At 49.7% G+C, this 15,106-nt stretch overlaps 1 protein-coding gene across 1 annotated transcript in view; it reads left to right on the top strand.

Annotated features, from left to right (window-relative positions):
- Cdh13 (cadherin 13) overlaps positions 1–15,106 on the top strand; it is a 952,185-nt gene that overhangs the window by 907,366 nt on the left and 29,713 nt on the right. Inside the window, exon 11 of the mRNA XM_005345742.2 lies at positions 12,633–12,775. Coding sequence (XP_005345799.1) covers positions 12,633–12,775 — 143 coding nt within the window. The remainder of the gene's footprint in view (positions 1–12,632; positions 12,776–15,106) is intronic.

Here is a 15,106-nt window from a genome sequence, read left to right on the forward strand (position 1 = left end):
TCTGGTCCATCCCTGCTGCCTCCTGACTCCTCCTCCACATCTCTGGTCCATCCCTGCTGCCTCCTGGCCCCTCATTCTATATGCTGACTTTCAGAGCACAGATTACTCTCTTAAGTTGTCATATTGTTATATATGTCACCATGGCCTCCCTCCCAGAATATAAGGTTTATGAGCTCAGGATTTTCCAGTCCAGTTCTTTTGCATAAGAGCTACACTATACATGCTGCAAGAAAGGATTGTGGTTAGGCAGGTGCATACGTACATGCATGTATGAATACATGTAGACATATTTTTGCATGAGTGGATGTATGCATGGGCAGGTGGATATATGGACAAAGAGAAGTAAACAAGTTCAAACTGTTTCTCCTTAGTTCATTCCTCTGTGACTGTATTGGAATCTCCCCCCCCCATAGTCTCCCCCAAGAGTCCCTAAATGCTCTCTCTTGGATGCCTGCACCCTTATACCCTTCTCTTCTGCTCCCCAACCTCAGGAGTGTCAGTCTCCTCAGAGGACAAGGTCAGTGGTGGACGGTCCCATCAGCCAGGTTGCTGGGCAAACACAGCTATGCCTCCACCACAGCAGGTCCAAGAGAGACCCTAGAGAAGCTGCCCCCTCCAGGTGGCCTTTGTACCTGCTCAGGGCCATCACACCCCTGGGGCTCCCTTCTCTTTGACTTCACTCAGCAAGTATAACTTTCTCTCTAGTCCACACATGCCTCCTAAACACACGTGACCTCTGTCACCAGGGTTCCCCAGTCTGGAGGACAAGCTAGATGCATGAGCAGATGCTTTAAGTCTTAGAGCCGTGACAATAACGCCACCTGAGGTGAAGGGAAGACAGTATTGCAGTGGCATCTCTCAGCGTCTAGGAAATATCTGAAGGTGGAGCAGGGAAGGGACATTTGGGCAGAGGGAACAGTATCAGCAAAGGCATAGAGATCCAAAGGGCTTAGAGCTGCTCACAGGGATGTGGGTAGGTCAACTGACAGCTCTGAGACTCCTGCTGTGACCCTTGACCTGTAGGCAGCATGGCTCCTGCTGGGCCTGACTCAGAGGCTGTTGTGATCCATCCAGAGTTTAAAAAGCTCAGAGACAAGGCATATGTCAGGGGAAGGAGGAAGGAGGCCTGGAGGCCACACAGGAGTGCGTGTGCCCAGTGAGAGGATGACGAGGCAGTAGGTGTTCATGCACAAGAGGAAGTGAAACCAGAATGCTCTGGGAGTCCCTGTGATGGAGTGAAGTGGAGCTGGGCTCTTCTTCCAATCCAGAAGGTTCCTGACCTTCCCACTCATCAGTCACCATTTTCATCACTGTGGTCAATTACCTAAGAAGCAGCAACCAAGGTAAGGAAGGGTTTGTCCTGGCTCACAGTCTGAGGGGTCACAGACCATCACAGAGCTGGGAGGCTAGGGACCTGGACATCGCTCTGTGGTGGTGGGAACCTGTGGTGGCTGCTTGGTCACATCTCAGCTAACCAGGAGACAGATGAAGAAACTGTAAACCTCGAGGCCCGCCCATTAGAGATCCACTTCCTCCAGCCGGGCCCACCTCCCAACAGGGCTATCAGCAGGGACAGTGTTCAGGCATGAACCTGTGGGGGGGATGGTGTACATTCAGACTGCAGGGTAGCCCCTCCCTCAAGTCTAGGCTTACAGATGCTTAGAACGAAAGGAGCCTGGACTCCTCCACAATCCCACGTGCCTGTGCCCGGATCAGCTTCACCAAAGACTACGAGGAGCTGGGCGCTGTGGCACATGCCTGTATTCTCAGGAGGCAGAGACAGGAGAGTCTTTGGGGATTTAAAGCCAGTCTGGGCTACATAGTAAGAAGCCATAAAGGATGTAAAAGTCTCAGAGCCTCTGGCCCCTTCCTACACCCACAAATCAGAGTGTAGTGTCATGCCCTGGGGAACCACAACTATGAGCCCTGCAGGTGACTTCAGAAGCCACCATCATGGATACAAATCACAGGGCTGCCACCATTAGCATTGGAGAGGAGAGTTAAGAGCAAGCCCGCTCACTGTCTGCACCAACATCCCCCACCCACCGGGCAAGCCTGGGGTCTTAAAGCTCAGGACAGGGGAGGCCAGCATACTAGCCCCTCTGCACACTCACCACCTTTTGATCTGTGGACACCACAGCCAGGCAGGGGACAAGCAGGGGGGCATGTCCTGAATCCAGGCTGGGTGACAACAGAAGTGTGGAATGCAGATGAGGAAGCCACCCTAGTCTGGTCTAAAACAGAGGCCTGGTACCCTGCCCGGTGTTGTCAGGAAATTAAATGGCTGAAACAGTCACACAGTGATGGACCAAACATCCGAGTTTGGGAACAGCTTTCAGGACTAATTTCTAATGAGACTTTTGAAACCCTAATTTTCCATAGCAGAAAATCAAGTCATGCTCATTTATAAGCCGTCAGCCACAGTGAGATGGGGAATATTTCTTCCCATGTTGTCAGTTAACGTCTCTGAGCTGGTCGGAATACAAAGTAGGGTGGCGGGGCCATCAATCAGCTCTCTGGGAGCTGATAAATGGATACGGTTCAAACCTAGCATCCACATTGGCACCGAGAGCATAAATCGACTTCTCGTGATCTTACTTTGGAAAAAAAAAAAAAATTATCCTCTGAAACCAGAGCAAGCGGTTGACAGAGGCATTCTTTTCTGGGCTATTTGTTTTTTCTCACCTTTAATGGCCATCTTTTCCTTCTCCGCATTCAAGCTGTGTTGTAAAATGTCCCACGTCACAGAGGGGAAATTATCAGGATTTGAATTTGTGTCTGCCCACCAGGGAGGATTTTACAGCCTTTTTGTTCATCCGTGAATAAGGATAACCCTGGTAGCGTCTGTCATAATTTATGAAGAGATAGAAAGCAGAGGGGAGCCCATCATGCAGGATGCCCCTCATTTAATATATGGGGAAACTGAGGCTTAGGAGGGTAAGTGAGCATCACAGGCAAGAGTAGTGGTGGGCCTGGGGTATTGGTCTGGGTTTAGGAGACGCATACTCTATGGCTGTTTTGGTGTCAAAGCATCTCAGAAGGAGGGAAGCTGTGTGCTGACTCCATCTGGATACAGTCCCGTGTCATGGCTGCTAGGCCCCACGTGTCTGTGTGGAACACAGTGGCAGCAGAGCATGCGGCAGATGTCTTCACCTCGTTGCACACGGGAAGCAGGGTGCTGATGAAAACCCCCAGACACTTCACACTGACCCACTTCCTCCAGTTTCCACGGCCTTCCAAACTAGCACCCCCAATGTCATATTCAAACCATGACATGAACCCTGGCTAGGGGCCAGTGCACAGCAGCCTGTAAAAAGCAGGTGACAATGCGGGTGAGGGGCATCAGTCAAAGTATCTCTATGATTCAGCATCAGAGTCTTCTGAAGACAGTCATGGGGAAGGGTTAGGTTTGCTTGACTTTAATAACTCTGGAAACTGTGGGGAAAGTCACCTCCTGGAAGGAACTTGCTTAAGTAAAGCCGCCTTATTGAGATACAGTCCACCCACTTGAGGGAGACACCCGTCATCAAATCCGACAACTTGAGTTCAATTCCCTGAGCCTCCATGATGGAAGACGAGAACCAAGTCTCACAAGGTGTTCGCTGACCTCCACATTCACCTGCCACGCCCACCACCAACACATGCAGACAAAATAAATAAATAAATGTAAAAAGAATATTTAAGGACTACAAGTCAATGATTTCTAGCATGTTCCTGGAGCCACACAACCAATGCCACTATTGACTTCAGCAGTTTCCTCTGGCTAAATAGATCCTCTGTGCCCATATTCCTCCCCTGGCCTCCCAGACCCTTGCTCTGGGCCATCACTCATCCACGGTCTGTCTAGCCTACTGGCAGGGTCTTGGTGCTCCTCAAAAACGGAACCATACAGGGTGTCATCTCCTCAAGGCTCTGTGGCAGAAACATGAACATTTGAGAAGCCACGGGGTCTGGAGAAAAAGATACCTTCCTCTATTTTTTTCCTCAACTTCATATGATTTTTTTTTTTTTTATGTTCTGAAATGTTAAAAGGCTTTTACAGCAAGTGCCCTTTCAAGCCTTCGTTCAAATTTGACTGTCACTCTCTGGGTCCTGTCTCTCTGGCATATAGTGACATATCTCTTCTCAAAGATCTCCACATTTGTGGTGGATGCTCATGGGAAGTCCTTCTCTGTTGAGAAGGCAAACACTCGGCCCTGAAAAATCAAATGTCAGTGTGGGGGATTTGAAAAGTCAAAGAACACGAGTAAATTGACATTGGTGCTCCGAAAGGCACTGTCAGGTCCAAAGGACAAAGGCTCAAAATAGCTACCCAAGAAAGCCCTGTGTCCGAGATGCAAGGCCGGGGGACACCACCGGCTGGAAGGACTGCTTGACAGCTTCGTGAACCCGGAAGATGAGAGGCTCTGGGAATATCAGAATGGAGTGAAGAGACGCCAATTCCCAGCCAACCCTTTCCCTTGCTACAGCTCACAGTTGAGTGCTGCTTTGGGGACTCACGACTTTATTTTAGGCATCGGTGTTGACCTTGCTTTTGGAGGGAAATGAAAAGCACTTGAGGGGAGATACTTTCCAGCTGTCCCCATGGGGCTCAGACGCTTGAGAACTGTGATTATACACAGAGCCACCATTCCCCCTCCAAGGGGTCAGCTATGCAATACCTCATGGGTGGCAAAAGACAAGGTGTGAGGGTCCATGGGAGGATGGAGCAGGGCACTGGGCAATGAGTGCCACTGTGTCGCTCTAAGCCTTACAGCACAGCCTGGAAGTTCCCACATGGGAGCCTGACGGGAGGCGCTGGCTGCCATTGACCAGACCACAGCCTGTGCCCAGAAGCAGATGGCTCACTGCTGTGTGTGTGTGTGTGTGTGTGTGTGTGTGTGTGTGTGTGTGTGTGTGTGTGTCATTTTTATAATGTAAACACTGTAGGTTAGAAAGGCTGGAGAAGTGTTCTGGCATATGATTGTTGATATTGCTTTCTCTATTAATATTTTTACACTTATTTGTGTGCATATGTGTGTGTGCACGCACACGCGTGCGCATATGTGTGGATGCCATAGTAGTCATGCAGAGGTCAAAGGACAGCTTTGAGGTCCAGTTCTCTCCTTCCATCGTGAGGGTTCCAGAGACTGAAATCAAGACATCAGGCTTGGCAGCAAGCGCCTTTACCCTCTGAGCCGTCTCATTAGCCCTTGTTTTCTTTTAAGTAATAAACATGGCATTCTCATATTGGACCTACTGTTTATATAGTTTAGGTCAGGCTGGCATAACAAAATACCATATCGAATGGATGGTTTATACCAAGGAAATGATTTTTATATGCTCTTGAGGCTAGACGTTCAAGGAATGCTACAGACCATTCTTTCCTGCCAGGGGCTCTGGTCCTGCTTGTGAGCTGCTCCTCACGTGCGCAGATAACAAATGCATTGGCGGGGCATGGAATGCAGGTGAAAGGGCGTCTCTGCTATCTCTTCCGATCAGGACACTAATCCTGTCAGCTCAGAGACTCACACTGTGACCTCACTTAGCTTCTCTAGAAGCCCATCTCCAGATACATTCTGGGTTCAAGGTTTCCAGAACTCAATGGGTAGGGGAGGGTGCCAGGACCTCTGGTCTTCCATCAGTGCCGCATTCTGGCTTATCGCCATTGGGAGGCTGCTTATAAATCTTGTGACCCCTGCACTTCCTGAACCTCAGAAGTCCCATGAGCAATCTGAGTCTTATGTGCCCTCCCAAAAAGGGAGAGTTCCTGTAGGGGAAATAGCCCATAGTAGGCAGAACTGATACTTACAAAGATGGGTGCAGGGGATATTAGCATGTCACCTGTCTGCACTGTGCATACACCAACTGTACTGGCATTTCCTGACCGACCACCACCATTCCAGACAGTCATCCGGCCACATCTGCTAGCGTGTGGTGTCTGCACAATGTGCCACTGTCTGGGTAACTCGACATTTTTGATAACAGTCCCTTAACTTCTGTATAACTTTGCTCTGAGAGGTAGGGAGGGTGAAGACATTGTTAACGCTAGATGCTTCTGCTTAACAAGTGGGAGTGGTGCTTTAGTCTCGGGCCTTTTCTCAGATGGTCACAATATGAATCTGTGCGGTCAAGTCTCTGAAAGGCGCTGCAGAGCAGGAGGGATCCCAGCCAGCTTTAACCTGGCACACTCCTCGTGTGCCCATTCACTCACCCATTTAGTGTCACCTCCCACTGGTTAGGGTCTCATAAGGACCCAGCCTTAGCTGGTCAGAACCTTGTGAAGAAGAGGAAACCCAGCCTCTCTCAGGAGCCCAGCATCTTCTGGGCAAACTGCACTATCAAGCTGTGATGTTGGTCTTAATTGTCAGCTTGCTGCAACCTAGAGTCACTGAGAAGAAAGTATCAGTTGAGGGACTGTCTACATCAGCTTGGACAGGGTGGCATGTCTGTGGGAAGTGTCTTGAACATCAATTGGAATGGGAAGTTACGCTCTGAGTCTGGGTGTTACTCTTCCCTAGGCTGAGCCCTGAACTGTATAACTGAAGAAAATTAGCTGAGCAGAGCAGCAAGCATGGGTGCATTTGCTTCCCTCTGCTCTTTATTGTAGAAGTCATGTAACCAGCTGTCTCAGGCTCCTGCCACTATGAGTTCCCTGCAATGCAGTGGAACCTATACCTGCGAGCCAAGTAAGTCCCTCTTCCAGAGTGGCTGTAGGTCGGGATGTCTTATCACAGTGACTGACTAGAACCCAGGCAGCTAGGACCATGGGCGAAGGCAAGTGTGTGCAGTCAAAACTGACCTCCCTACCTTGCTCCCTGCAAACGCCCCACTCCTGCTGTAGAAGGCTGGGAGCTACTGGATGAGTTCGGATGAGGGCACGGCTGCTGTGCACTGCAGGAGGGAAACCTTGGAGCCTTCACAGAGCAGGTAGCAACTCACAACTTGAACCATGGACCCAGCCATGTGTTCCTCCTGAGCCCTCACCACTGAAGCCCCCAGTCACCTTTAGCCGTCCAGAGCCCTGCCATGTCCCTGCCCCTGTATCCGACCTCCCCTGCCCCCAGGAGCATAGCATCTGCTAGTAACTGCTTAGACCTCATGGTGAGAGAGCACCGCCTCAATCAGGCATCCTGCTGGGCCCTGCCTCCTCTAGGCAGCCTGCCAGACTGTGTCCACTGACCTTCAGTGCCCAGAGCAGGTTCAGCCATCTATCTTCCAAGATGCCCAGCAGAAGGCGGGCTCATTAGCACCTTCTGGAAGGTGCTAAGCCTCTGCTCAGCTTGATGTCTGCTGGGCTCTAAGGGGCAGGAGCTGGCACAAAGCCATAGATGTCTATTAATCAACTCAGTAAGATCTCAGAACAAACACAGACCAACATCCATGCTGGCTTATGGCTCATCCTCTCCTCTCCCAGGGAACCTGCTGTTTTGAGAACCTTCCTGAGGAACAGACCCAGCCAGACACCTCCAGGCCATTAGCATTAGTGAACTAGGGATGAACATGACCTACTAGCAGTAGAGATTAAGCCTATATGGAGAGGACTCACCAGAGCCATGTGCTGTGGACAGAGGGACTGTGTCCCTCCAAAACACGAGAAAACAGACCATTCTATTATTTTAGGGTGTGGAGGAGAGGTATGTGTGTGCATGAGCACAGAGACCAAAAGACTCTGAAGTCCTGCCTTCCCACTTTATCTGGTTCCTCTGCCCCAAGTTACATATTCAAAGGCAGAAGTCACCAATAGCCCTCATCCAAAGAGGACAGCCAGGACAGAGGGACAGCTCCCAGTAAAAACTGAAAGCCAGCCAGGTGGTTTTGGCCCTTGCTTTTAATCTCAGCACTTGAGAGGCAGACCTCTTAGGGGCTTCACCCACCCTTCCAAAGCATCCCCTGACCTTCTGCTATTTGCTGCCTCCTCTGAAGCATCCACAAACTCCTCTCTGTTTGACTTCATGCAGCAGCTTGTCCCAGGTTTCCTTATGATTCTCGAACATTCCCACCATCATTCCGAACATCCTCCTAGGTGCTGGGTGCCTGTGTCTGGCGGAGGTGTACATTGTGTTGGTGTGGTCTGATCCTGCGAGCTGGTTCCCCCCGCCTCGGGGATTTCTTGATGACTCTGCTAACCAAGAAGTAGCCAAGACTCACAAGGTTTAGGGGTTCTGAGATAATTCCAGACACAGCCAAGGAGTTCACTCGTGCCCTACAAATAGAATATTCAAATGCAGAGCAGTCCCAAGGGACTCATTCATACTGTGTTCTTAGGCCTAAGATGTGTCTGCCAACATGAAATACAACACACAAAATACAGAAGAAAAGAAGGCAGATGAAGAGAGAAGGGGAAGAGAGTCTCCTGGCATGCTGGCCCATGCCTACAGTCCCAGCAGAACGGTGAAGGATTGCCCCTCATTTGAGACTAGCTTTGGCTATGGAGTTAGTTCTAGGCAAGCCTGGGCTAGAGTATGGGACTCTGTCTCAAAATAAAACAAAAACAATACATAATTGTTAGGCACATAGAAGGTAGATAAGCCAGGCGGTGGTGGCACACGCCTTTAATCCCAGCACTCGGGAGGCAGAGGCAGGCGGATCGCTGTGAGTTTGAGGCCAGCCTGGTCTACAGAGTGAGTTCAGGACTGGCTCCAAAGCTACAGAGAAACCCTGTCTTGGAAAAAAAAAAGATAGATGATAGATTACTGATAGACCATACATAGAGCAACCCTAGAAACCCTGCACACATCACAACTGGGGAGCCAATGGCGTAGAATGCCCAGCCCACATGACCTGCTCTAGACAAACAAAAGCAGGTCCGAGCCTGGAAGACAGAAAGCCAGGTTGGAACCACAGTTCTGCCAACTAAAACCTGTAGGACTTGGACAAGGACAAAGGGCTCTGAACCTGTTTCCTCGTCTGCAGCACAAGGGAATGGTTCACTACGAGGCCTCTTTGGGGGAAGGGAGGTTTATGGACAGGTGCTCCTACTTACAGGTCCTGCAGGAAGCAAATACTGAGAACGGAAAATATTCGTCACTTGTGGCTTACTGCTGGGAAAGTTGTTCTCATGGCCCTTGCTGTGAGTGTAACCAAATAACCATTATGTAATAATTAATATTCTGTTTCCTTATTAGAGCATGTACTAGTTACTTTCCTCACGGTTGTAGCAAATTATCTAACCAGAACAACTTAAGCCAGGAAGCTGTATCTGGACTCCTGGTTTGGCGGTGCAGTCCATCACAGCGGGGTGGCAAGTACACAGGGCAGGTGTTCACATTGCGTCTCCAATCAAGAAGCAGAGAGAAATAAACGCTAGCACTCGGCTCCGCTTCTCTTTGTTAAATCCAGGATCCCAGCCTATCAGACAGTGCCATCCATTAGGGTTGTTCTTCCCTCTTTAGTCCCCCCGTTCTGGAAACACCTTCATAGAGACACCCGGAAATGTGTCCCCACGGTGATTCCAAATCCTGTCAGATTAAATGGAGGGGAGGCATCTTACTGGGGTGGCACTCAGGGTTCTCTTGGCAGTTATGCCGCCATGCACCCCAATCCTTGTCTTTCCTCTGATTTTCCTGTCTTGCCCTCTTCTTTGTAATTGTCAGTTCACCCACCCTCTGCGCTCCACACTGCCTGCACCAGGAGCTGGCCCCTGATCCTGGCTGGGCCTTCCAGTGCCAACACCCACACGAGGCCAGGGCTTGGCAGGAACTCAAAGCATGTCTGCAAGGCTACATTACGTACTGAAATGAGCTCCGTTCCTAATTTGATTCTTTTTTTCCCCCGTAACAAGCAAAGTTCACATTACAGATAAATTGCCCGGAAATTTCAATTTAATAAGGCATATGCGTTTTCAGGTCCAGAAGCACAGAAAACACTTTGCAGACTGCTATTTTCATACTGAAAGGTTTATTAAAAGGACGGCTTTGAAAATGTCAGAAATTTACATAGTGTGTCCAGCCAGTTGGCTCAAAAGGGCTGATTTAACAAAAGTATTCAAAAGTCATGACGTGGAAGAGCCTGTTGGCGGGTGGCCTTGAGCTGGGTCCCCTGTGGGTCAGGGAGGAAGTCCCTGCCACTCCCAGCTGTCAGTTTGCATCACGTGGGCAGTGTGAGCTGGCACAAGTACAGGACTTGGCAGTGTTTACCAATGGAGTAGCCCCTGGCCTCTGTGTCCATGGGGTGTGTTCTCCCCAAAAGTAGCAAGCAGAAGGAGGTACAGGCACACCCCGTCAAGGTGTCATGGAAGAGGCATCAAATAAAATAGACAAATACAGGAAAACAAATAAAAATGATCCCAAGACACACAGATAAGTATGGACAGCTGATTGCTGTTCTCTCCCTCCGTCCCTCTCTCCGTGTGTGTGTGTGTGTGTGTGTGTGTCTGTCTGTCTGTCTGTCTGTCTGTCTGTGTATGTGTAGGTGTGCCCATAAACATAGGTACGCATGTATGTAGATAACAAAGGCAGGCATCAGGTTCCTCTTTCATTGTTCTTCACCCTTATTTCTCCAAGACGGGGTCTCTTACTGAGCCTGTGACTGGTCAGATAGAGAGCCCCAGGGGGTTTTCTTTTCTCCCTTCTCCTACCTGTCCTGCTGGGCTTAGAGACACACACCAGCACACCCAGCTTTTGAGGTGACAGGGGCAGCTGAACTCTGTCAGATCCTCACGCTTGTGCAGCCAATGCTTTACCACCTGAACCATCTACAACCCTCACCTGGCTACTTCTTTTAATACTTATTGTTATTACATTTAGTTACGTGAGTGTGTGTGTGTGTGAGTGTGTGCACATGCATGCACACCTGAGCATAGATGCCTACAGAGGCCAGAGGCATTGGAGCTCTGCAGATGGAGTTCATGCTGGCAGTTGTGAGCCACCTGATGTGGGCACTGGCAAACCAGCTGGGTCCTCTGCAAGAATAAATGCTCTTTACCTGCTAACCCATCTCCCTAGCCCTTATCAAGGTCTCATTATGCAGCCATGGCTGTCCTGGAGCTCCCTATGTAAACCAAGCTGGCCTCTGAGTCCCAGGGATCCACCCACCTGTGCCTCCCAAGTGCCAGGACTAAAGGAGTACCACCACATCTATCCTCAACTGGGCTACTTTTCAAAAGAGAAAAACACGAGAGCATAATCGTTCAAAGCTACGGAAGCCCTGGCTTTCCCTAGACCCCAGGCATCTCAGGCTACTAACACTGGCATCGCAATGGCAGGGTGGCTTCTGAGATCATGATTCCATGTACTGATATCCACCCAACGTCTCTGGACACAAAACAGCAAGGCACCCTTGAGTTCACTGCAGAATCGTAGCTTCGAAAGACAAAAGGTAAATGACGTCGAGAGAAACAAACAGCGCTGCTGGCAGGCAGGCCAGCCTGAAAGCTGGAGCACTCAATTCCGTTTTTATTTATGTTATAAACTGAGTTGTGTGATGTGGGGATAAAACACGGTCCATTTAAAATACTCATTATTTTAAGTCTGCTGAACCACAAGTCACTGCTGGATCCACCGTGAACCTGCCACCTGCAAAATGAGAAGCAATTGTCACCTCTCTGGATTTTTCCCTCTGCACAAGTATTCCCGCTGACAGAGAATAAAACTCAGCCAAGGCGCTGAAGGTGCGCTTGGTGTGCACGCCTCCAGTCCCAGCACTCGGGAAGCCAAGGCAGGAAAATGTGAGTTCGAGGCCAATGTGGTTTACATAGTAAAACACTGTTCCAGACACCAAGGGCTGGGATGAAGTTCAGTGGTAGAGGGCCTGCCCGGCGTGCACAAGTCTCCAGGTTCCATCTGACTGCATCATTCACCAGGTACTCGGCTTGGCTCTAGGGACAGTCCCTACCCCTTAGCATGAGGACCAGACAGCGTGCCGAGTAAAGGCCGGCCCTGGAATCCAGTGTGGCAGTGCTGAATTCAGTCTTCACTATGTCTTAGCTGAGCTACTTTTGGCGAACAGCTCAACTTCGGTTTGGGGTGTTGCTGTATCTTCTGATCGAGGTGATGCAGTACTGTTTGGGTTGTTGCAAATCACAGGGGCCCGTGGAACAAAAATTCCCCTGCGTCTGCAGCAGTCCCAGGAGCAGGACCTGTGACCACCAAGTAAACATGCTCATAGAAATGGCAACCTAACAATGCCTCCGAACCGAGGGTTCCCTCATCTGCTTGTCCTCCACATTTGTGTGTCCCCTCCTCTAACACTGCCACCCACCCCGCCTTGGTTCAAGGGTGGCAACTTCTATGATGTTCCTGAGGTTACCCTTGCTCAGAGGCAATGGCTACTCCGAGCAGCCGTCTGTCCTGTCTGTCCCTTCAACACGGCACAGCCTCCATCTGCCCCTGCAGGAAGTGCGCACCAGGGTGTGCCCGAACAGCCTGGGCTGCAGCTGAGGATGGCTGTGATCTCAGCCTCTGTGAAAGCCAGGCGGATCCTAAGAGCCTCTTCCTCTGAGGTCAGCAGCAGCAGGAAGGGGCATGCCTGGCACCAGTGCAGCACAGAGCATGCTCAGAATGACTTAACCAATGAGCACCTGAAACCGAAAGGTTTGAGGGTGGAGCTAAGCACAGCCTGGCACTTAGTCAAGGAGCCAAGGCCCGTGCTGACCACATACTTCTTGACTCTAATTGGAATACAAACTGATGTTTGGGATTTTTTTTCCTCAGGTACTCTGTTTACAAGGACCCAGCAGGCTGGCTCAATATTAACCCCATCAATGGAACTATTGATACAACTGCCGTGCTGGACCGGGAGTCTCCATTTGTCCACAACAGTGTGTACACCGCCCTGTTCCTGGCCATCGACAGCGGTGAGTCACTAGGAAAGGACTAATTGGCGTGTGCTCGTCATGTTCAGATGTGTTTATTTTTGTAAGACTTTTCTGATATATGTGTGGGGTATATGGAGAGGAAGGACATGAGTGGGGACAGAAAAGCCATTACTACACACACACTTATCCCGCCAATGGTATTCCCACCCCAAGGAATTTCAGTCTTTGTAGAAAGGCAAATACGTCCATCCAGGGGTTAGAGGGGAGGCCCGCTGTGCTCTCTCTGTCTGGGATGGGTCCCAGGCTAGGAAGCCACGCTGATGCCATTCATCTCCATGCTGTGTTCTCACCTGCAAAGGAGGTTCTGGGATAGAACGGGAGAGGACATCGCTGACCCCAGGAACTGAATGGCCCCTGTGGATTTTCCCTATTATGTCACAGTTCCATGGAAAGACATTGGATCCTCCCAGCCAGTCACTGCATAGTAACAAAATGCTGCTCCTGCAAAGGCTAGGAATTCAGTATCCCATGCAGACCTCATGGGAGATGCTGGGGACACGGCAGCGAATGGACTAGGACCTCTCTCCTGAAACAAGCAGAGCACTTGGCACCTTGGGCACTCTCTGCTCTCTGGGGATTAGACTGTGGGGCAATGGCAGACACAGAGAGGGTCCTTAGAAGACATATGCTCATCTGGACAAGATGATGACTCAGCCCAATCACAGAAGTGGATGAGATCAGGATCTGGAAGTGTTGGGGAGGTTGTGAGTGCAGGGCTGGCAGGGTTTGCCATGAACTTGTCACTGGGGTCTCTATCAGGCTGCGTGTTTCCAAGTTCAGGGTGTCTCTTCTACAAACTGAAGAAGTGTGTATAGGCAGCCAAGCAACAAAAGATTTTATTCAGAAGCAAAAGGGGCACAGGGTGACAGTTACGCCTGAGCTGTCTTGGCCTTCTTGAGGGTTCAGAAGGAGGAAGAGCTGGTTCAGGGATGGGGTACGGGTTGTTTTGAATGGCAGGTTTGGACTATGGGAGATTTTACTAGCAGTCAGTGTCCTTTCCCATAAATGCATCTGATCATGATTATATTCATGGCCAATCGTGCATATACAGGAGGCAGTAAATAGAGGGTTCCCCTAAAAATTCCCTCAGAGGACACACGTGAGCAAGTCCAGTGCCTCTAGTTCAGGACATATCTCAGAATGTGCTTGGTCACAAAAGGGGAGTTACCAAGAGTTTCTAAGGAACTATAAGTTGAGTGATCAAGTTACTTTGTTTAGAGAGAGGGTGTGTGCAGTTCAATACAGGTAAAGTTCAAAGGTTTCTGAGTGTATTGTTAGAAAAGGGATAAACGTGTGTATGCCTGTGTGTGGGGGTATATGCAGTGTGTGTGCTGCGTATGTGTGTGCATGTGTATATGTATACATCTGTGTGGCACGTGTACGGTGCATGTGTGTGTGGTGTGTCCATTGCGTGCATGAGCATGTATGCATGTGTGTATGTGTGTGTGTGAGCGCACGCGTATGTGTATAAATCCCAATGGCTCAATGGAATCTCAGATTACTAAACTTCCCCTACACTTGCCTACCTCAAGCTTGTCCCAAGGGCAGGGATCAGGGTTGGGGCTAAGCTGAGTTGTCTTTGTATCAAATACACACACAATATCTCTTCCTAGTTTTTTTTTTTATTTTACAGTTTTGCTTTTGAGAGTTAAAGACTGGCTTTTGAGTCTTCCTATGTCAAGACTCTTTATGGCCTCTATATATTTACCTATTGGACTCAGAACAAGGCATGAACTAAGAACTTTCAGCCATCTCTCCATGCCGGGGACCCGTGCATGAACCAAGTGTGAGGACACACATGGTACAGATGCGTCATCAGTGACATACAACAGAGTGACGTCAGCCCTTGAGTTCCACCTGGACTAGTTCTAGTCAGAGCTAAAAAAGGAGTCAGAAAAGAGGAGGCTGGGTGCCTCTAAATGTGCTTGCTGCCAAGCCTGGGGACCTGAGCTCATTCCCAGCGACTCGTATAGTAGGAGAAATAATTTCTGCAAGTTGTCTTCTGACTTCCACACATGTGCTGTGGCACATTCATGCACACACTCATACATGTGCACAGGCATGCATACAAGTATGATTTTTAAAAATGAGTGGTGGCGCACGCCTTTAGTCCCAGCACTCGGGAGGCAGAGGCAGGCGGATCTCTGTGAGTTCGAGACCAGCCTGGTCTACAGAGCTAGTTCCAGGACAGGCTCCAAAGCCACAGAGAAACCCTGTCTCAAAAAAAAAAAAAAACCAAAAAAAAAATGTAATATCCAGAATCATATTGCCCAGTATGGAAGTATCTCAGAAGTAAAGCCCATGCTTAGC

The sequence above is a fragment of the Microtus ochrogaster genome, chromosome 4, assembly GCF_000317375.1.
Source record: "Microtus ochrogaster isolate Prairie Vole_2 chromosome 4, MicOch1.0, whole genome shotgun sequence".
Classification (NCBI taxonomy): Eukaryota; Metazoa; Chordata; class Mammalia; order Rodentia; family Cricetidae; genus Microtus; species Microtus ochrogaster.